The 23,099-nt window shown below is 42.4% G+C and overlaps 1 protein-coding gene across 1 annotated transcript in view; it reads right to left on the reverse strand.

Annotated features, from left to right (window-relative positions):
- The window catches only part of LOC113406806, a 96,182-nt gene that overhangs the window by 40,200 nt on the left and 32,883 nt on the right, over nt 1–23,099 (reverse strand). Inside the window, exon 5 of the mRNA XM_029911984.1 lies at nt 15,851–15,994. Within this exon, the coding sequence (XP_029767844.1) occupies nt 15,851–15,994 (144 nt within the window). The remainder of the gene's footprint in view (nt 1–15,850; nt 15,995–23,099) is intronic.

Raw genomic sequence — 23,099 nt, forward strand, 5'->3', positions numbered from 1 at the left:
GAATTAAAAATAGAAATAAGGCACAAATATTTAACGAGAGCCGAGCAAAATTAATTTCTATTCCAGGACAAATTTTGATATTTCAAAATCTGTTTTCTTCCTGAAATAGGACAAAAAGTTGAAGGTTGAAATTTTTTGCAGAATGGACAAATTCAAAGATATTTTGATTCAGAAATGTCTAAACAACTTATTTTGACATTTTTTATCAAAATACTCCCTAAATAGAAATTTTGTCTCAGTTTGTTGAACTGCATTTCAACATTAAACTGCATTTCCCTATTCCCTTATGGGAGTTGTAGTTCAGACCCCCATTCTTTCCTATGGGCCAGGCTTCCTGGCCAAAATATATCTTCCATAATGCACCCAGACTCATGTGACAGCCATGATGCATCATACAGAGGAAAAGCATTATAGGGAATGTACTGCATTATGTAATGATGTCTTCCAGGGAACCTAGCCCATAGAAGGGAACAGGGGATGGAACTTTGGAGCAAGGACCTTTTTTTTGTTCTATGTTTGGACAGCACCTAGCACTGTGGGATCCTAGTCGATAAGTAGGGCTCCTAGACAATTTGGTAATACAAATTAATAATAACTACAACACCCATACAGCAATGCACTGTATGTAAATGCAGTTTAAATTTTTTTAAAACTCATTTGAAATGAAATGTTCCTGGTCAGTTCAAAAAACATAGTATTCCCATTTGGGATGAAACAACCCAAAATAAAGTATTTCTGTGATAGGGTGAAGAGTGTGCTCTCCCACACAAGGCAAAGCAGGTTGTCAGGCCAATTAACCTGGTACGTTACACCTGGGGGAGAGCCAGCAACTGAAAGTCTAATTGATACTGAAGTTCAGTTGGGCAGGGATAGGCTGAGCTTGTAGAAAGCCAGGAAGCTGAGAACAGAAGGGAGCCGCAGGGGAAGTAATCTGGAGTCACTCCCTGGGAAAAGAGAGGGGTGTTTAGGGCTACAGAGTCTGGCAAGAAGTCCAAGAGGGAAGTAGCCTATAGGTACTCCCTGAAAGGAGGGAATTTGGGCTAGTAACCCCAGGGAAGGAGGGGGCAGAAGACAGAGCAAGGAAGTAGGAAGGAGTCCAGGCAAATAGCTACAGAGTCTGGGAGCAAGCAGAGCAGAGTTGCTAGACAGAGTCCCTGGACTGGAACTCAGAGTAATGGGTGGGCCCGGATTCCCCAGTCAATCACAGGGGGAAGTGGCATAGGACCCAGCCTTGGAGCAGAAGACTGGAACGGGAGACTACACAGTGACCTGGCTGGAGGACTGAGCCACAAAAAGGAAGCACTGCAAGTCCTGGAGAGCAAGGAGAGATGTGGTGTGAGCAATCCATCAGAAGAGCTGGGGTGTCAGACCTAAATGGAGCTAATCCCCAGACATGGCCACAAAGAGGCTATTGCCACAGCACTGTCTGGTGCGCAAAAGGTGGAACTGCAGCAACATTTTGGCAGCTTTTTCTGTGCAAAAAATTAAAAATCTGTGGGTCTCATTAATTATGCATGTGCACAGTAGTGCAGAATTCCCCCAGGAGTAAGTAGTCTGGAAAGGTTGACAGGCACTGGTCTAACCTGCTCTTAAAAATCTCCCATGATGGAGATTTCACAACCTCCCTAGTCAATTTATTCCAGTGCTTAACTACCGTGACAGTTAGAAAGGTTTTCCTAATGTCCAACCTAAACCACCCTTGCTGCAATTTAAGCCCATTGCTTCTTGTCCTATTCTCAGAGGTTAAAGAGAACAATTTCTCTCCCTCCTCCTTTTAACAACCTTTTATGTTATGTCCCCCCTAAATCTTCTCTCCTCCAGACTAAACAAACCTTTTTTTTTTTTTTTCAATCTTCCCTCATAAGTCATGTTTTCTAGACCTTAATCATTTTCATTGCTCTTCTCTGGACTTTCTCCAATTTGTTCAAATCTTTCCTCAAATATGGTGCCCAGAGCTGTACACAATACTCCCATTGAGGCCTAATCAGTGCACAGTAGAGCAGAAGAATAACTTCTCGTGTCTTGTTTATAACACTCCTGCTAATACATCCCAGAATGAGATTTGCTTTTTTTGCAACATTGTAGACTCTCATTTATCCTGTGATCCACTATGACCCTCAGATCCCTTTCCGCAGTTGCCCTTCCTAGGCAATCATTTCCCATTTTGTATGTGTACAACATCCCTTCCTAAGTGGAGTACTTTGCATTTGTCCTTATTGAATTTCATCCTATTTACTTCAGACCATTTCTCCAGTTTGTCCAGATCATTTTGAATTTTAATCCTATCCTCCAAAGCACTTGCAACCCCTCCCAGCTTGGTATCGTCCGCAAACTTTATAAGTGTACTCTCTATGCCATTATCTAAATCATTGATGAAGATATTGAACAGAACCAGAGCCAGGACCGATTCCTGTACGATCCCATTTGATATGCCCTTCCAGCTTGACTGTGAATCACTAATAACTACAGTAGAACTTCTGAGTTACGAATTGACGAGTCAACATCACACCTCATTTGGAACCAGTCATGAAGTACAGTCAGGCAGCAGCAGAGACACACCTCCCCCCCCCAAAAAAAACCCCAAATACATTACAGTACTGTGTTAAATGTAAACTACTACAAAAAATAAAGGGAAAGCAGCATTTTTCTTTGGCATAGTAAAGTTTCAAAGCTGCATTAAATCAATATTCAGTTGTAAACTTTTGAGAGAACAATCATAACATTTTGTTCAGAGTTACGAACATTACAGAGTTATGAACAACCTCCATTGCCAAGGTGTTCGTATCTCTCAGGTTCTACTGTACTCTCTGGGAACGGCTTTCCAATCAGTTATGACCCACCTTATTGTAGCTCCATCTAGGTTGTATTTCCCTACTTTGTTTGTGAGAAGGTCGTGTGAGACAGTATCAAAAGCCCTACTAAAGTCAAGATATACCACGTCTACCGCTTCCCTCCATCCACAAGGCTTGTTACCCTGTCAAAGAAAGCTATTAGGTTGCTTTGACACAATTTGTTCTTGACAAATCCATGTTGACTGTTATTTATCACCGTATTATCTTCTAGGTGTCTGCAAACTGATTGCTTAATTATTTGCTCTGTTATCTTTCTGGGTATTGAAAGTTAAGCTGGCAGGTCTGTAATTCCCTGGGTTGTCCTTATTCCTCTTTTTATAGATGGGCACTATAATTGCCCCTTTCCAGTCCTCTGGAATCTCTCCCATCTTCCATGACTTTTTGAAGATAATTGCTAATGGCTCAGATATCTTCTCTCTCAGCTCCTTGCGTATTCTAGTATGTATTTCATCAGGCCCTGGTGATTTGAAGACATCTAATTTGTTTAAATAATTTTTAACTTGTTCTTTACCTACTTTAGCCTCTGATCCTACCTTATTTTCACTGGCCCTCATTAAATTAGATGTCCAATTGCTACTCAACTTTTTGGTAAAAACGGAAACAAAAAAAAGTCATTTAGCATTTTTGCCATTTCCGCATTTTCTGTTAATTGTTTTCCCCCGTCTTTGAGTAACGGGCCTACCTTGTCCTTGGTCTTCCTCTTACTTCTAATGTATTTATAGAATGTGTTTTTGTTACCCTTTACGTCTCTAGCTAATCTCGTTTTGTGCCTTGGCCTTTCTAATTTTGTCCCTACATATTTGTGTTACTTGTTTATACTAATCCTTTGTAATTTTTGCAGGACTCTTTTTTGAGTTTCAGATCACTGAACATCTCCTGGTTAAGCCAGGGTGGTGGTCTGCTGTACTTCCTCTCTTTCCTACGCAGTGGGATAGTTTGCTCTTGTGCACTTAATAATGTCTCTTTGAAAAACTGCCAACTCTCTTGGACTGTTTTTCCCCTTAGACTTACCTACCAACTCCCTGAGTTTGCTAGAGTCTGCCTTCTTGAAATCCATTATCTTTATTGTGCTGTTTCCCCTCCACTATTCCTTAGAATCATGAACTCTATCATTTCATGATCACTGTCACCCAAACTGCCTTCCACTGTTAAATTCTCAGTTCCTCCCTCTTTGTCAAAATCAAATCTAGAACAGCCTCTCCCCTAGGAGCTTTCTGCATCTTCTGAAATAAAAAATTTTCTCCAATACATTCCAAGAACTTCTTGTAATACCATGCAATAGCACTTATTGAATCTTTGCTGAGAGGTAAGGATAATATGGATAGTTTGGGGTAGATTATGAAAAGTATTAGCAAAATGTGGATTAGCTAAATTCTGTTGTATGCCATTGTATCAGCATTGAGAAAAAAAAAAGACTATTCACAGTATTAAGCACTATACTTGACAGCATTAAAAGGATTAGGCCCCACGTTTGAGTCTGTTCCTCAAGGAGTATTCCTTGCTGACAAAATTGGTGATTTTCCTTACTTTTAAGGATACAAAGGGAAATTCTCCTGCAATTCCCTTCAGTTTCACTTCCTCTTTTATTATTATTCATTACCTCTTATTGTTATTTATATAGCACTCAGTGTGCTCTATGATCTTCAAACAGGCAAGAAGGGGAGGTTATATACCTTACAGTCACTTGAGTTCAAGATATTTTATGCGTGTCCAAGGCTCTTGATCAGAGACTGCAAAGTAACATCTGCGGGCCTGCACCTGCACAGAGAAGTGCCTTGTGCTCTCAACAAGGGCATATAGGGAAGTGCAAGCTGGTTGCCACTTATTTCCTTCTCAACTGCGAAGGCGAACTCCAAAGCAGAGGAGGAGGAGGGTGGGAGGTGGAGCAGCACCCATAGGGACAAAACATCTCAAAGAACTCAAGTTACTGTAAAGTAAGTAACCTCTCCTTCTTTAAGTATATGTTCCTGTGGGTGCGCTCCCAAGCAGTAACTCAATGAGGAGGTGGGTGCTGAAGAGGTAAGTCCAGGACAGTTCAAAGGTGCATCACCAAAGGTGGTGTCTTTCGGTAAGATGGGGTAATGTTTGATAAAGGTATAAACAGAAGACAAAATAGCAGTCCTGCAGATTTCTGCTATGGGAATGTTCTTCAGCAGAGCTATAGCTGTGGATTGAGCTCTAATGGAATGTGCTGTTACTCTGTGAGGGGACTGCACCCCGGCATTTTCATAGCAGCTCAAGATGCAACCCAAAACCCACTTAAACAACTTGTTTGTGGAAATCAGCTGGCCCTTCATCCTATACAAATAGCCTGGGAGAGGCCCAGAATAGTTTAGTCCTGTCCAGATAGAATGCAAGGGCCTCTCTGACATCCAGTGAATGAAGGCTTGATTCTTCTCTGGAGGTATGAGGTTCCAGTTAGAAAACTTGGGGAATTTCTTGGTTAACGTGATGTTAGGATTAGACCTTTGGGAGGAAGCAAGGATGGGGATGCAATATAACTTTGTATTTGTAGAAGGTGGTGTATGCTGGGTCCATCATGAGCACTCCTAGCTCCCCCATTCTCCTTGAGGTGATGGCAATTAGGAACAAAATTCTGAGGAAAATGTGGAGGAGGGAGCAGGTCACCATTAGTTTGAAGGCGGGGTTTCCTTAGAGTGTTTAAAACCAGACTGAGGTCCCATTGGGGGGGCAGTTGTTGAATGGCAGGAAACAAGTTGTATAGGCCTTTAAGAAATCTGGCTGCAGTACGGTGGGCAAAGACTGAGATGCCTTGATAGATGAGTGGAAGGTTGTGATGGCAGTCAGATGTGACTAAGACTGAGCTCATTGAGAGACCCTGTGCTTTTCATTCTAGCAGATAGTCCAGGATCTTGGAAAGTGGAACTTCTGAGGCTTGAGAAGATGGAAGGGAGCCCCAGGATTGGAAGTGCTTCCACTTTTGGAGGCAAGCCTTGTAAGTACCAGGCTTTCTGCCGGATAAGAGAACTGACTGATCTCTATCCAAAATGGTCATTTCCATGCTTGAATGCCATTGAGGAGCCCTGTTCTCAAATTCAGGGAGGAGGGGTTGGGATGCATGAGGGACTCTGAGTTCTCGGTCAATAGAACACAGGAAGTCTGAGGGGTCTTACCTCTGAGAGGCGGACCAAGTTTGAGTGCCTCATCTGTCTCAGACAAGCAGGTGCTATGAGAATAGCTCTCGCTCCTTCTTGGGCAGCTTGAGAACAGTCTTGTGGATAATGGTATAGGTATAAGTACAAAGAAGGGTATGGGATCATCGTGTTGTCAGTACATCCCCCAGAGTGTTGTGGCTGTAACCTCCCTTGGAGTAGAACAGACTACATTATGTGTAGCAGATGCTGCGGAAAAGTCTTTGAGCTCCCATTCCTGATCTTACTGTAAGTGTTTACTCAGGGATTGTGCGACTGTTTTCTGGAGCCCTGGTAGACAGACTGCTGATATCTCTATCTGCTGGTAGAGATATCAGTTGCACAGCCTTAATGACTCTGCACATAAGGACTGGGATCTTGCTCTGCCCTGGAGGTTGATGTAATACATCACTGCCCTGTTGTCCAGCATTACTCTGACCGAGTGACCTCATATGGTGTGAAGGAAGTGTTGGCAAAAATAATGAACCAGTCTTAGCTCCAAGATATTGATATGGAACACCAATTACTGTGACAACCATTTGCCCTTTGCCGTCTCCCTATGCTGAACTCCCCATCCTAACAGAGATGCATGTTGTAAGAGCCTTCGAAAGTGCTTGATTTAAGACTGTGGTTCCAACACAGACCTTCCTTGAGTCCTTTCACCATGTAGGAAAGTCCAGCACCTTCTGAGGCACTGTAACACATTTGGAGAGGTTGGGTCTGGGGTATGCACTGTTCTTATCCATGTCTGGAGGCATCCTTGTGAGGAGTCGCATATGTGGAGGCCGACATGTGGCCCAAATCCTGCAGACAAGTCTCACAGTTTGCGGGCTGCACTGTAATGTTGAGATTCGGTTGGACAGGGTGAAGAATCTCTCCTTGGGGAGGTAGCTCTTGTTGCAGAGTCCAGAGTAGCTTCTATAAAGTCTATTGTCTGTACTGGAGTTAGTATGGATTTTTTGTGGTTGATGTGGAGGCCCAGAAATTGGAATAGCGTTCTTGCTCTGGACATTGCCGACTGGACATCTTGCGGTGACCGGCCTCTGAGAAGCGAGTCATCCAAATATGGGAACATTGTGAGCAGCTATCACTGAGAGAATGTTTGTGAACACCCTTGGGGACATGGAGAGTCTGAAGGGGAGAACTCAATATTGACAGTGTGCCCCATCACAAATCTTAGGAAATGCTTTTGGGAGAGGTGGATGGCTATATGAAAGTAGGCATCCTATAGACTTAGGGATGGAATTATGACACCATTCTCAAGTGCTGTTCAAAGTTCCTGAGGTCAAGGATCGGGGTCCACCGTTCACCTTTCTTGGGAACAAGTAACTGGAATAGAACCATCTTCCGATGAACTCTAGTCGGACTGGTTCTACTGCTCCTAGGAGGAGAAGAGAATGAAATTCTTCTTTTAGGAGTTGCTCATGAGAAGAATCCCTGAAGAGGAATGGAAAGGGGGTAGGAAGGAGGAAAAGAACCCAGTATACAGAGTAGCCCATTTTGACAACCTCCACGATGCACTGATCTGAGATAAGGTACTCCAGACAAGTAGGTTGCGTGATGGTCTCCAAAGGAGGGATGGTCACACAACATGTGATCCAGTGGACTGAATTGGTTGATGCTCTAGACCAGTGGCTCTCAAACCTTTTTTACTGGTGACCCCTTTCACATAGCAAGCCTCTGAGTGCGACCCCCCGCCCCAATAAATTAAAAACACTTTTTTAATATATTTAACACCATTATAAATGCTGGCGGCAAAGCAGGGTTTGGGGTGGAGGTTGACAGCTCGCGACCTCCCATGTAATAACCTCGTGACCCCCTGAGGGGTCCCAACCCCCAGTTTGAGAACCCCTGCTCTAGACCAAGGTGTCGAAAGTGCCTCTTAGAGGGAGGGGGCTGATTGGGCAGAAGTAGGGATTGGAGGCCCCAGTTTCTGTATCCTGGCCTTTCTCCTGAAGGGCTCCTGAGGCTTAGAGAAAGTGTGCTGATGGTACTGGAATGGTTTTGATCTTTGAGTGGCTTGGAATCTACTTAAAGGCCTTTTCGTTGCAGGCACATACATTTCCAGTGACTGCAACATTGCTCTGGAATCCCTGAGCATGTGAAGAGAGGAGTCTGTATGTTCGCTAAAGAACTTGGGCCCTTCAAGTGAGACATTTTTCATTGTGTTTTGTACATCCCTTGCAACGCCTGAAGATTGGAACCAGAATGCTCTTCTCATAACTACCAGGACCTGGAAGCTGTGTCAGCAGCACCTACAACATCTTGCAGGGAGGCTTTTGCAACCAACTTCCCCTCAGTGATGACAGACTGAAATTGATCTTTCTGGTCTTGTGGCATGTGCTCAATATAATGGGTAAATTTGGAGTGTGTGTTAAAAATCATATTTTGCCAAGGCCTGGTAGCTGGTAATATAAAATTGGAGAGTGGCTGATGAGTAGCTCTTCCTTCCTGGCAAGTCCAGCTGTTTAGGCATCTCCATCTGACAGGGAATCTAGAGTAAGCTTGACAGTTCCTTACACTGGTTGCATCCACTACAAGGAAAGTGTGGTTAGAGTGGAAGAAGTACTTCACTGCTTTCGGTAGGATGTATTATTTCTTATCTGTCCACTTACCGGTTGGTGGGATTGTGGCAGGTGTTTCCCAAAGGGTATGTGCAGCAGATGATAAAGCCTCAATGATGGGTAGGGCAACCTTTCTCTGAGACTAATGTTCAGGATGCCCATCAAGTAATGTTTTATCTCTTGAACTTCCTCTAGTGGGATCTGAAGTAAGTCCACTAGTCTTTTCAGGAGATCCTGGAAGATCTTAAAATCATCAGTGTAAGAGTGAGGTGGTAGCATTACTGCCTAGTCTGGAAATAAAGGGAGATCTCCTCAGCCTGCAATTCTTGCTCTTCCTGTATATTGTCCGGCACTGGAGAATTGTGTGGTACTGAGGTGTGTGGTACAGATGCACACAATACTATAGGAGGATTTGTAGGTGCCAGTGGCTGATAGGGTACTGGTGGGTGCCAGTGCTTTCTCTTAGGCACCTGATGGAGTTGGTTGCTGTAGTACCCCATGGGTCCCAATAACCCCAATGGGAAGGGGATAAGAGAAGGGACTTCAATGATAATCATAATCTCTGAGCCTATGATGTCTGGTAGGTTCTCTAGGATCCTCTTCATGAAAGGGACTCATGAGGGTAGGGTAATACAGTACTGGTATGTATCCCTGTACCGAGATCTCTGAATCAGAGAAAACTTCCCCTGAACTAAGGAGGAGGGAGCTGCACTCTGGTGTTCTAACCAGTACTGAAGCCTTGAGACATAAACAAGTCTCAATTTGCTGCTTTCGTAGTGGTACCAAGGTGGTGGTACTGGTAGATCTTGCCAGCATTGGCGACACAGGTGCATCAGAGATAATGAGATCCTCTGATGAAAGGAATCTGGAAGGAGATGGAGGGCTTTCACATAAGGTTTGGATAGTTACTGGCAGGTGAGATGGAGGCTATTGTGGAACTGAAGTAAACTGCAGAGTCATCTCCCCTTTCAGAGGTACAGTGAAATACCGATACCGGGGCATGGATAGGAGTCCTGTGTATCTCACAGTGCTATAAGGTATCAGATGGTGCTGCCATGGTAGTTGCTCTGATGGTAGGTATGTCAAAACTGGTTTCTGCTTTGGTATTGGACTCAGTCAGAGCATCTCCTGTATCCTTACAGGAATGAGAGGTCTCCCGACAGCGAGTCTCATGGGGTGACCTGCCCCTTTTTCTCCATTTCCTTGCTTTGAGACCTATGTTTTCTTCTTTTTAAGAGTTTTATTGTCCAGGGCTGCAGACAAGGCAGCAACTGAGACTGAGGCAGCTTGAGATGTAGAGGCCAATGTACAGGGAGGGGAAGCAGACCCCTCCAGAGCTAGAGCACATTCTATTAATAGGAGCTTAAGTCTATTCTCCCTGTCTTTCTTGCATCTTCCTTTCAAAGCCAGACAGACTTTGCATTTAGAAGTGTTGTGAGGGGTCCCCAAACACCACAGGTAGCTAGAGTGTTCCTCACTATGGGGAAATGACATGTGGCAAATCTCTCAGGTCCTAAGCTGTGGGGTCTTGGGCATAACAAATTGTGCTCTGACACAAACAAAAGACCAAAAAAAGAGAAGAGGAAAGAGCCCCCTGCCCCTCAACTAATACAAGAGTATTAAATAAAATAAAGATATCAAATGAAAATAGATAATGAAAAACTATTAAAACAAATAAACAAAATAAAGAATTCACAAAGTGAAGGCGGGAAGTGAATACAGCAGACCTCTATCTCGAGCTGCAGGCAGATGAGAAGGATCTGAGTGGGCGTGGGCTCACGCCTCCCTATATGCCCTTGTTTAGCACATGAGGTGCTACGCTGTGCAGGTCTAAGGACATTAACTTGCAGTCTCCGACTGAGAGCACACAGGCACATGTACATCCTATGGTGGAGCACCCCTAAGGACATAGACTCAAAAAAAGAGGGCAAAGTTTCTGCCATGAAGGGCTTAATGTTCTGATATTATTTATAAATTAGTGCTCATTACAATGACTTTTCATACCCCCAGCAGATACAGATATACAAAACACAAGGAAATAAAACATAGCAAAAAATATATATATAACAAAGGACACATACTATACAATCACCAGAACATTTTCATTTTGTTTACACTTACCACACCTTTGCACTTACCCTAGAATATAGATTTACAAATGAGATAGAATACAGGTTTACAGAAAATGCTGGTAACATGCTAAGTTGTAAAAAGTAATATATTCTTCATACATATTAGCCTACTGTCATCTGTGTGCTTTTTATACCAAAAACATAACCACGACCCATGAATTATAATTCCAGACAGGCCAAAAACATGGAAGATGCCTGTACATTGTTTTTTAACCTTTTAGACAAGAATTAAACCTCACAATTTAAACAAAAATTTCCAAGTGAAAACTAAAACTCAGTGTCAACTTCCAAACTTCCTTTAAAAGCTGAAGGTTAAGTTATTGCAAAATCCTTACAAAAACGTATCAGATTCCAGTCATTGGCTATTTTTTCTATAATATCTTGATGTAAACTGAAGACAAAACCAAGTAATTTTCTAACCTAATTATGGGCTATAGAAACTGACAGAATCACAATGGTAAGTGAAATGAGGCTTCCTAACACTTTTTTTTTTCTTAAAGTAGTAATGTGTACAAAGATTTGGGATACAGAAAACAATTGAGACTTTTTCCTATGATTTCTATGCCTTCTTTAAGTATATTTATGTTGATAACCAGACATGAAAACTGAAGAAAAAGTAATACAAGTGGCTGTGAATAAGATACAATAAGGGGATGTATTTAATAGAACGTTAACTTATGAAATACACTATAATTCAAATATTTTAACAATGCATGCACTGACTACAAAAACATCTTAACTGCAATAACTTGCAAATGATTAAAACCGTTACTAAAAAGAAAACAAAATAGTATGTCAACTTTTAGTTTTAATAAAATTTCTTATCAAAACACTATGTTAGATATACATCACATTGTACAAATTTAAAATTGCACAATAGGTGTACAGAACCACAGAAAGAGACTGCATTAAATGTCTGGATTTTCAATCTTGATGTTTCTCAGACTCTAATTTAAAATACTGTTTTCACAATTGCTTCATAATAAAACAAAAGCATGCTGACGCAAGTCTTCAAAACTAAACCCCACTAAACCAAAAAGTGTATTTAAAACATTAGTTCAACATCAAGTATTTCTATTTATTGCCTAATATGTTTATATGGAAAACCATCTCAAAAATCTTAGCAAATTTCAAACATTTTTTCTTAACTACCAAATCCTGATTTTTTTTAAAATACAGATGATTCTTCTAAAACCAATACCTTAAATCAGTGCTCTACTATCTTGTGCAATGGACCTTGTTACTCTCTAGTGCTATGTAGGGCTGTCAAGCAATTAAAAAAATTAATTGCGATTAATCACACTGTTAAACAATAGAATACCATTTATTTAAATATTTTTGAATGTTTTCTACATTTTCAAATATATTGATTTCAATTACAATGCAGTATACAAAGTATACAGCACTCACTTTATATTTTTTATTACAAATATTTGCACTTTAAAAAAAGAAATAATGTTTTTCAATTCACCTAATACAAGTACTGTAGTGCAATCTCTATCATGAAAGTTGAACTTACAAATATAGAATTATGTCCCCAAAAACCTGCATTCAAAAATAAAACAATGGAAAATTTTAGAGCCTGCAAGTGCACTCAGTCCTACTTCTTGTTCAGCCAATCGCTCAGACAAACAAGTTTGTTTACATTTGCAGGAGATAACGCTGCCTGCTTCTTGTTCACGTGACCTGAAAGTGAGAACTGGTGTTCTCATGGCACTGTTGTAGCTGGCATCACAAGATATTTACATTCCAGATGCGCTAAAGATTCATATGTCCCTTCATGCTTCAACCACCATTCCAGGGGACATGCGTCCATGCTGATGACAGGTTCTGCTCGATAACAATCCAAAGCAGTGCGGACTGATGCATGTTCATTTTCATCATCTGAGTCAGATGCCACCAGCAGAAGGTTGGATTTTCTTTTTTGGTGCAGTTTCCGCATCAGAGTGTTGCTCTTTTACGACTTCTGAAAGCATCCTCCATGCCTCATCTCTCTCAGATTTTGGAAGGCACTTCAGATTCTTAAACCTTGGGTCAAGTGCTGCAGATATCTTTAGAAATCTCATATTGGTACATTCTTTGCGTTTTGTCAAATCTGCAGCTACAGTGTTCTTAAAATGAACATGTACTGAGTCATCATCCGAGACTGCTATAATATGAAATATATGGCAGAATGTGGGTAAAATAGAGCCGGAGACATACTATTCTCCCCCAAGGAGTTCAGTCTAAATTGAATTAATGCATTATTTTTTTAAACGAGCATCATCAGCATGGAAGCACGTCCTCTGGAATGGTGGCCAAAGCATGAAGGGGAATACGAATATTTAGCATATCTGGCACATAAATACCTTGCAAGGGCTACAAAAGTCCCATGCCAACACCTGTTCTCACTTTCAGATGACATTGTAAATAAGAAGTGGGCAGCATTATCTCCCATAAATGTAAACAAACTTATTTGTCTTAGCGACTGGCTGAACGAGAAGTAGGACTGAGTGGACTTGTAGGCTCTAAAGTTTTGCATTGTTTTGTTTTCGAGTGCAGTTATGTAACAACAACAAAAAATCTACATTTGTAAGTTGCACTTTCACGATAAAGAGATTACACTACAGTACTTGTATGAGGTGAACTGAAAAATACTGTTTCTTTTATAATTTTTACAGTGAAAATATTTGCAATAAAAAGTAATATAAAGTGAGCAGTGTACACTTTGTATTCTGTGTTGTAACTAAAATCAGTATATTTGAAAATATAGAAAAGATACAAAAATATTTAATAAATGTCAATTAGCATTCTATTGTTTAACAATGCAATTAAAACTGCGATTAACCACGATTAATATTTTAAATCTTGATTACATTTTTTTACTTAATTATATGAGTTAACTGCGATTAATTGAGAGGCCTAGTGATATGACATGTATTTTTATATGAAGCCATCCTTCAAAGGCATCTACAACTTCGCCTTAACTTTTCTGTTCTTCCCTTTCTCAAAAACGAAATAATGATTTTATGGTTTATTCAACCTGACCCCATTACAAGTTCAAATGTTCCCCTTCAAAACCACTATAATGGGGCCTGATCATATACTCTTCTTAGAATACTAGAATGACAGCTGTATAAAGTCCTAAAAGTTTGCATTGCATATCTGGACTCCCAATAAATGGTGCCTGGGACAAATGCACTTTGTGCCATGGGAAGGACAAAGTCAAGTACTTTTAGACCCAAGATTTAGATTTTATTTAAAAATTGAAAAAACCTCCTTGTTTTGTTATAGTTTCCTACACAATTACAGAAGTCTTAATTGCATCAACCACTTTTCAAGTAAGAGCCTCAGATTTAAAAACTTGTTTTGTGGTTCTCATCAGTCAGACAGCATATAGACAGCCAATGACCTTTGTTCTCTCCTTACAAGTATCTAAAGATCACTAAATTCATCCCATTCCCTGTAGATCTCTTGTATGAATAGCCCCTTATTGTAGAGGTACAAATGGATACCATATTACAGTCTTTGAAATTAATGAGGTTTACTTGAGCAGCCATTGTAAATATGCTGATTTTTTTTTCTGCCATCGTATCACTACAGTATAAACATGTTCAATGAGGCATGATAAACGTATCCATTCATTGTAAAAAATGCATCTTGGTGTCTGCAATATAATTGCTATCTTATGCTGATAGTACCGCACACAACCAAGTTCTTTACAATTGTCTTTGAAGAACAGAATTAAATATTAAATTAAGATCTATTTATGCAATGGACAAATATTCTTGAACATATTTGCCATCAAGATCACCCCCACGTTTCTTAACACACAACAGAAAATCCAATCTGGCAGAGTCCAAAGATGCACTATATCAACTGCTGTTTAAGTACTATAAAACCATAAAACATAAGAACAAAATATTAATTTTGTCAGACTTACATTGGACTACTAAAACAATGGCAGCAATTATAGACAGAGAGATACTTTATTAGTCCAGGGACCAGGAAAAATGCAAGGATTAAATTTAAAACTTACTACCATACCAGTGTTTAAGCCTAAGGTAAAAAGGATCTATGGCAATAAAATGATCAATCTCCATGCTGGTTCAGTTTTAGGTATCTGCTAAGAAGAGAATATTATCTGTGCCAAAATCCTGAAAAGAATGTAATGTGGTTTTACAGAACTGAGACCACTGTCCACCTGTACCTACTTGGTGGAATTGCACACACTCCAACTGCAGGACCCTGAGAGACTAATATTTTAAGTATTCTGTTTTCTTTGCCCAGTTAGAACACTTGGCCCCAAAAGACTCAGTTCTAATTAAGCATCTTAATGCTGTAACTTAAAGAAACGCAGCTGTACATTTTCATGCCAACAAAAATCTCAAAAAATAAATTTAGATAGTCTCTAGGCACAATTACATTTGGTATTTCAGTAGATAGATGGTTTGTAATTTCAGGCTGGTGAATACTGCAATTGCAGCACATTGGTTTAGCTGCCAGATGAAACTCTGGGCCAAAAGTGAAGATGGAAACAAAGGGAAGAGGGAAGGAAATCTGGGTTATAAGTGTGACAACATTTTGGATACCAATTAAAATGAACAAGCATTCACCAAGAAATAGAAAACATAATTGTTCAGTATAAAAACCTGGTAAAAGTTGGATAAAATATTAAAAAGCAGTGGAAATAGTTAAAATGCAATAAACTACACACACAACCTATTCCTCTAGGCTTTTCTGAGTTCTATTTAAAAAACAGTTTTGTCAGGACTTCCTCAAAAAAAGAACAAAAACAAAAAACTGTTCAACAGTATCCTCCTTAGACAACATTATTTGAGACCCAACTATAAAGGAAAACTTGTTTACTTCATACTATCCAAAACCAAAGTTAGTACAAATGTAATAAATAGAGATTGTAAAAACATTTAACATACATTTTTATATTAAATTTTATTTACATTTAAGCCTCCAAAACTTTGTTTAATGGAACAATCTCCAAGAGAGAATGGTCCTTTAATTGCATTAAGCCTACTTAAACCTCAGGAGAAAGTCCACTGTTCAATATTTTTAAAAGGGTGATCAAAAAAATGGTGTTAGTTGAATATAACCTGAGTTATCGGTTATTTGAAACACTGAAAGAATTCCAAGAGTCTATACAGCTTCCCCACCTCTGTCTTCGCTGTGGAGGTGGCCTTTGTGTGTTTTTGTGAGGAGGTTCCACTGAATTCATTACAACAGAGATGGAAATTTGATATTCATATCGTTCCAACATCTGAGCAATCTTCTCACGAGGGACCCCATGTTTATTCCTCCTACAAAAATAATAATTTAAATAAACTGTTTGGTACTTTTTATATGTTTTCAGTCTTTCTTAAACTTTTGAAGAGTATCTTGTGTTTTATCCTCTCCATCTATCCAGACTGTCAAATGCCATCATTTAATCTTCTGCCCACTTTCAAGATCCAGAAGGATCACATAGGTTTTTCCAACACTACAAAACAGTAAGCTTAAATATAGTTGAAACAGATGAATTCACTACAACTGACTACACACTTCTCAAAAACAATATGCTGTAGTGGGTGGAAGTTCAGATTTAATTACACAATATTTACCATCTTATAATATCCAAATTGTATTGCATCTTTTTAACACAATTCATTGTATATACTGTACATTCAAAAATATTTTAAAAAAAGTATTTTCCTTTATACAGAAATGTGGTGCTGTTTGTCACAGTTTCAGCAGAACTGCACCTGTATTTCCCCCTCTGTGGTCCCTTGAGGGCACCCAATTCAAGGTTTCTGGCTCCCAGTCATCACCTCTCTTGGGCAGAGACCTGCATCTCACTCCCCCCAACCAGTGGTTTTAAGGCTGCACAGCTCCCAGTCTTCTACTGCAAGAACGGCAGCAAACCATTCTGCCTAAAAAAAACAAGACCTGTGCTTTGCTTTCTCTCCAAGGGCTATAAGTAGTGTGAATGCCAGCAGTTACAGGTCACCACACAGCTTTTTCTAAGCAAGTACATTTGTTCATCAGGTAAACAAACATGTAAAAACAAACAGCCTACCAGAGGTCACCCATTAGTCTTATGGGGCCCCAGTAGGCCAAAGTCTTTCCAATTCTTCTGCAAGGGATAGGGCCTCCCTTGGACAGCAACTCCTGTCTGTTTGATAGGCTAGAAATAAGACCCCGAGTCAGTTTAAACCAGGGGTTGGCAACCTTTCAGAAGTGGTGTGCCGATTCTTCATTTATTCACTCTAATTTAAGGTTTCGCGTGCCAGTCATACATTTTAACGTTTTTAGAAGGTCTCGTTCTATAAGTCTATAATATAGAACTAAACTATTGTTCTATGTAAAGTAAATAAGATTTTTAAAATGTTTAAGAAACTTCATTTAAAATTAAATTAAAATGCAGAGGCCCCCGGAGTGGTGGCCAGGACCTGGGCAGTGTGAGTGTCACTGAAAATCAGCTCGCGTGCCGCCTTCGGCACGTGTGCCATAGGTTGCCTACCCCTGATTTAAACTCAGGCTATTTATCCAAAAGTCCTTTCTTTGTCTATCGGTCTTTGGAGAATCTGCTTAAAAATAGTGTATGTGAGCCTCTCCAGGAAGTGGTACCTCTCTGGGAGGGTTACAACCTGGCTGATTTACCTTAGTCACGACCCACTGTTTTTAATTCCCGGAGGAGCTGTGGTAATCCTCCCTCATGGAGTAGAACACAATCATACATAAACCATTTATTTAAAACAATGGACCCCAAAGATACTGCATGGGTTTGCAATATCTTACACACTGTTAATATGGACAATATGTGTATACTGTTCTAAGATAACTCTTCTTTCTATTTACCTATCAGATACTATGGTGCTGTTAGATACAACTGTGATGGGGGCCATATCAGGGACCCCCAGTTGAACACAGACCCTGCTCATTGTACTTGGCTGACTCAGCTAATGAACCCAGATTGGCTGAAGACTTCAGCACTCACAGTCTCAAACAAACACTGCAGCAGCCCTAGGTTCCTGGCTGCTCCACAGCATTCCACAGCAGCAGCTATGTTTTTGGTCCTGCTCTCAGCTCCCTTCTTGCTCCTAGCCCTTACTCTGAATCCTCGCTCCTGCTTTCTGTTCCTTGTCTCTGGTTCTGTTCCTGGATTCCTAATCCTGGTTTCCAGTTCCTAGTCCCTGCTCTTGGCTCCGGCCTACACTCTGGCTCTGACCCTTGACTCCTGATTCCTGGCTCTGACTTGCTTGCTGGACTTGGTATTCATCTTCTGACCACAGCTCTGACCCGTGGCTCCTGGTTTCTGGCTCACTCCCTGGGCTTGACATTGAGTTTCTGATCACTGCTCTGCCCCTGGCTCTGGGTCTCTGGCTCTCAGCTAGCCCCCCAAACGTGATAATTTGGCTCCAAACCTGGCCACTAAGCCTGGTTACCTCTGTTCCAACCATTAAGCCAGCCTCCCACCCTGACCAATAGGCAAGGCTGCCCATGGCTTGTTCATTATAGTTTGAGCAGCCCACAAAACTGAAGAGAAGACTCAGAGAGGGGCAGGGAAAAGAGCCACTGATAGGGATGGATTCTGCACACGGAGGTCCTTCCTTAGCTGACCTGCTGGGTTCCCCACAGAGGCGCAGAATAGCACTCTGCAGGTGGAGTATACAGTAAAGGAACCAAAGATTCCTTTTCATTCCTATTGACAGTATCAAAGCTTTTTATACGGTCTCACATGACCGTCTCATAAACAAACTAGGGAAATGCAACCTAGATGGAGCTATTATAAGGTGGGTGCAAAACTGGTTGGAAAACCGTTCCCATAGAGTAATCAGTGGTTCACAGTCATGCTGGAAGGGCATAACGAGTGGGGTCCCGCAGGGATCAGTTTTTGGTCCGGTTCTGTTCAATATCTTCATCAATGATTTAGATAATGGCATAGAGAGTACACTTATAAAGTCTGCGGACGATACTAAGCTGGGAAGGGTTGCAAGTGCTTTGGAGGATAGGATTAAAATTCAAAATGATCAGGACAGACTGGAGAAATGGTCTGAATTAATAGGATGAAATTCAATAAGGATAAATGGAAAGTACTTCATTTAGGAAGGAACAATCAGTTGCACACATACGAAATGGGAAATGACTGCCTAGGAAGGAATACTGCGGAAAGATATCTGGGGGTCATATTGGACCACAAGCTTAATATGAGTCAACAGTGCAACACTGTTGCAAAAAAAGCAAATCCCATTCTGGGACGGGGTGGGCAAACTTTTTGGCCTGAAGGCCACATCTGGGTATAGAAATTGTATGGCGGGCCATGAATGCTCACAAAATTGGGGGTTAGGGTGAGGGCTCCGGCTGAGGATGCGGGCTCTGGGGTGGGGCCAGAAATGAGGAGTTCAGGGTGTGGGAGAGGCCTCTAGGCTGGGGCAGGGGGTTGGGGTGCAGGGGGGGGTGAGGGCTCCAGCTGGGGGGTGCAGGCTCTGGGGTGGGTCTGGGGTGCAGTAGGGTGCTCCAGGCTGGGACCGAGGAGTTCTGAGGGCGGGAGGGGGATCATGGCTGGGGCAGGAGGTTGGGCCGCAGGGGGCTCAGAGGTGCAGGCTCTGGGTGGCGCTTACCTCAAGCAGCTCCCCGAAGCAGCAGCAGCATGTCCCTCCTCTGGCTCCTATGCAGAAGCACAGTGCTGGCCAGGCGGCTCAGCGCGCTGCCCCGTCTGCAGGCACCGCCCCCGCAGCTTCCGGAAGCAGCGACATGCCCCCCTCTGGCTCCAACGCGGAGGCATAACGTGGCCAGGTGGCTCTGCACGCTGTCCCGTCCGCAGACAGCTCCCATTGGCCAAAGTTCCTGGCCAATAGAAGCTGGGGGAGGACATCATGTGGAGCCCCCTGGCTGCCCCTACATGTAGGAGCCAGAAGGGGGACATGCCACTGATTCTGGCAGCCGCACAGAAAGCCCCCGATCCTACTCCCTGGCGGGAGCTTGAGGGCTAGATTAAAAGCTCTGATGGGCCAGATGCGGCCCGTAGTTTGCCCACCCCTGTTCTGGGATGTATTAGCAGGAGCACTGTAAGCAAGACATGAAAAGTAATTCTTCCGCTCTACTCCGCGCTGATTAGGCTTCAACTGGAGTATTGTGTCCAGTTCTGGGCGCCACATTTCAGGAAAGATGTGGACAAATTGGAGAAAGTCTAGAGAAGAGCAACAAAAATGATTAAAGGTCTAGAAAACATGACCTATGAGGGAAGACTGAAAAAATTGGATTTGTTTAGTCTGGAAAAGAGAAGACCGAGAGGGGACATGATAACAGTTTTCAAGCACATAAAAGGTTGTTACAAGGAGGAGGGAGAAAAATTGTTCTTCTTAACCTCTGAGTATAGGACAAGAAGCAATGGGCTTAAATTGCAGCAAAGGAGATTTAGGTTGGACATTAGGAAAAACTTCCTGTCAGGGTGGTTAATATACTGGAATATATTGCCAAGAGAGGTTGTGGAATCTCCATCATTGGAGATTTTTAAGAGCAGGTTAGACAAATATCTGTCAGGAATGGACTAGATAATACTTAGTCCTGCAATGAGTGCAGGGGACTGGACTAGATGACCTCTCGAGGTCTCTTCCAGTCCTATGATTCCCCACCCAGACAAGTTCAATAGGGACCACAGGGCTTCTCATGGGTTTCTGAACCAATGCCACTCCTGTTCCAGATAAGACCACAGACCTATTCCATCCGTAGAGCCAAGGTGGGGCTCATCATTAGTCTCCTGATTGGAAGGTGCTTGCCTGGGCTTCCCCCTCTCTGGAGTAAGCCAGTCCCTTCTTGGGGGAGTTCAAGAACTTTATCCAGGCCATGACAACACATTTCAATGACCTGAACCGGACACATACAGCAGAATCAGCACTTCAAGCCCTGAGACAAGGCCACAAGCTGGTCACTAGCTATGCCACAAAGTTCTGCTGCCTCGCAGCTGACACGGAATGGAGCAAGGCCATGCAGCACCACCACTTCTGTCATCGTCTGAGTGATGAAGAGAAGGACGAAGTGGCCTGGGCAGAAATCTTGGCCAGACTGGCACCCCGATCAACATAAACATAAGCATTGATAGCCGGCTATTGCAACGTTGCCAGGAAAAGGCAACGGTGCCCTGATCATACACTAGTCTTGGTCACTCATGCCCAGACTGAGCTCCCCACTGACCTCCTGCCGCAACCAGATCCTATGCAACTTGGCACTGTCTGGTCCTGCCTTTCTGATGGTGAAAAGAACCAATGCCACTTGGAAGGCCTATGCCTTTACTGTGGCAAAACTAGACATTACAGCTTAAGTTGCCCAGCTAAAGGTCGGTCCGTCTCCCAGCAAGGAAATACCAGGCCTCAACCTTCTACGAGAATCCTGGTTGGGGATGGTGTAATTCCCCTGGATCTAGCTCGATACACCAGTACCACTTCACAGGTTACTGGCAGTGCTCCACCTTACTCACCTTCAGCTCCCACTCTGCTTAAGACATCTGGCCATGGCAGACATCCACCTGGAAGCCCTCGTGGACACAGGAGCATCTCATAACACCAGATACCAACATGAGTCAATTCCATCCCAGACCTCACTGAAGCGGTCAATGGATCTATTTTCCTCCAGCCCAGTTACATGAGAAACAGCTCCTTCAGAAGTCGCCACTATCCAGGACCACCAGGAGACCTTACAGTTTGGCCTAATCTGTTTCCCCTCTTTGTAGTTATTTCTGGCATCACCTGGCAAACCACCCATGACCCCCACAACTGCTGGAGCTCTAGCATGATCAAGTTCACCTCTCTGCAATCATGTCAGACCTGCCGTCTCAACCTCAGTCAGGGGAAAGAGGCAGCCCCCATCTTATACTTGTTGAAGCTGTCTCTCTCCAAGCCAGGCTAAGGCAGGTTAGGAGGGGCCTCACTAGACACAGCCAGCCCCCCAACTACTATGGCTATAACTGCAAAGTACCAGGACCTGTTTGATATTTTTGACAAAGGGAGGACCAATATTTTGCTGCCTCATCAGCCCTATAATTGCCCTATAAATATCCAGGCCGGAGTGGAAATCCCTTTTGGACATATTTATTCCCTTTCAGAACCCAAGCTGCAGGCCCTTAGAAGCTACCTACAAGAGAGTCTGTGCAAGGGGTTCATCTGTCCTTCCAAGTCCTTGGCCAGGGCTCCAATTTTATTTGTCACCAAGAAGGATGGTTTCCTACACCTGTGTGTTGACTATTACACTCTGCACCTGTTATAGACATTTTGAATACACTGTGATGCTGGTCTGACTACACAATGCCGCTGCTACTTTTCAACATTTTATAAATGACATTTTCAAAAATATGTTGGACCATTTTGTAGTAATTTACTTAGATGACATCCTGATATTCTCTGAAAACAAGAACCAGAATGACCAGCATGTAAACCATGTTCTAGAAAGAATATGTCAGACGACTTATACACTAAATTAAATTCATAGTTGTCTCCCCAGAGGGGCTATGGACCCACATAAGGTCTCTACCATCCCAGAGTGGGCTGCTCCGAGGGATGTCTGGGGCATATAATGATTCTTAGGGTTTGCTAACTTCTGCCAGTGTTTCATCTGAGATTTCAATACCTGGTAGCCCCCCAATGGCCCTTCTGAAAAAGGGAGCCTGGTTTGTCTGGTCTGCGGAGACTCAACAGGTATTCGATCGGCTAAAAGAGGCTTTCATTTCTGCTTCCATCCTTGTCCATCTAGACCTCTTCTGTTAACAATGGAGGCTGATGTTTCTGATTTTGCCAGTCAATCTTTTACTCCCAACTCACTGATTTTCAATGCCATAATAATTCAGTCCCTAGCACAGAATTAGTATGTGGTCACTCCTATTTTAAGTCTTCCTTTGTATGAATTGGTAAGGGATGTGGGGAGGAAGGGCAGTGTCCAGTGGCACAGGCAGATGCAAAGAATTTGCACTGAGGAAGGCATCTGCAGAGAGCCAGTAAGGCCACAAAGGTGCGCGGTGCTGACAGTGGAGGGGGCATGGCCACAGTTGCTGATGCATTTGTTCAGTACATCCCCACAATAGTGTCCACAGACAGGATTTCTAAGGAACACTGAATGCAGCATAAGGCTGCCCTCCAATGGCATAAAACCTGAAGAAGTGGGATAGTAGAACCACCACTTGCCATTACCCTATTGTAAATTCTCCCAAAGCACAATGAACCTCTCCAGCACAAGGAACTACAATTTTGTACCTCCACATACAATTCACTTTAGTCCTATATAGATGAATGAATGAATGAATGAATGAATGAAGGCAGGCCTCTATGGAAGGAGAAACAGCAACTGTTTAACAGAGTATAGCAACACTCCACGCCAATACTGTACCCAATTGCAGGAGAAATGTAAAGTGCAATTACCAAGAGAGGAATCTGGCCA

This window comes from Terrapene carolina, unplaced genomic scaffold (genome assembly GCF_002925995.2).
Source record: "Terrapene carolina triunguis isolate 2854851 unplaced genomic scaffold, T_m_triunguis-2.0 Scaffold141, whole genome shotgun sequence".
In the NCBI taxonomy this organism is placed as follows: Eukaryota; Metazoa; Chordata; order Testudines; family Emydidae; genus Terrapene; species Terrapene triunguis.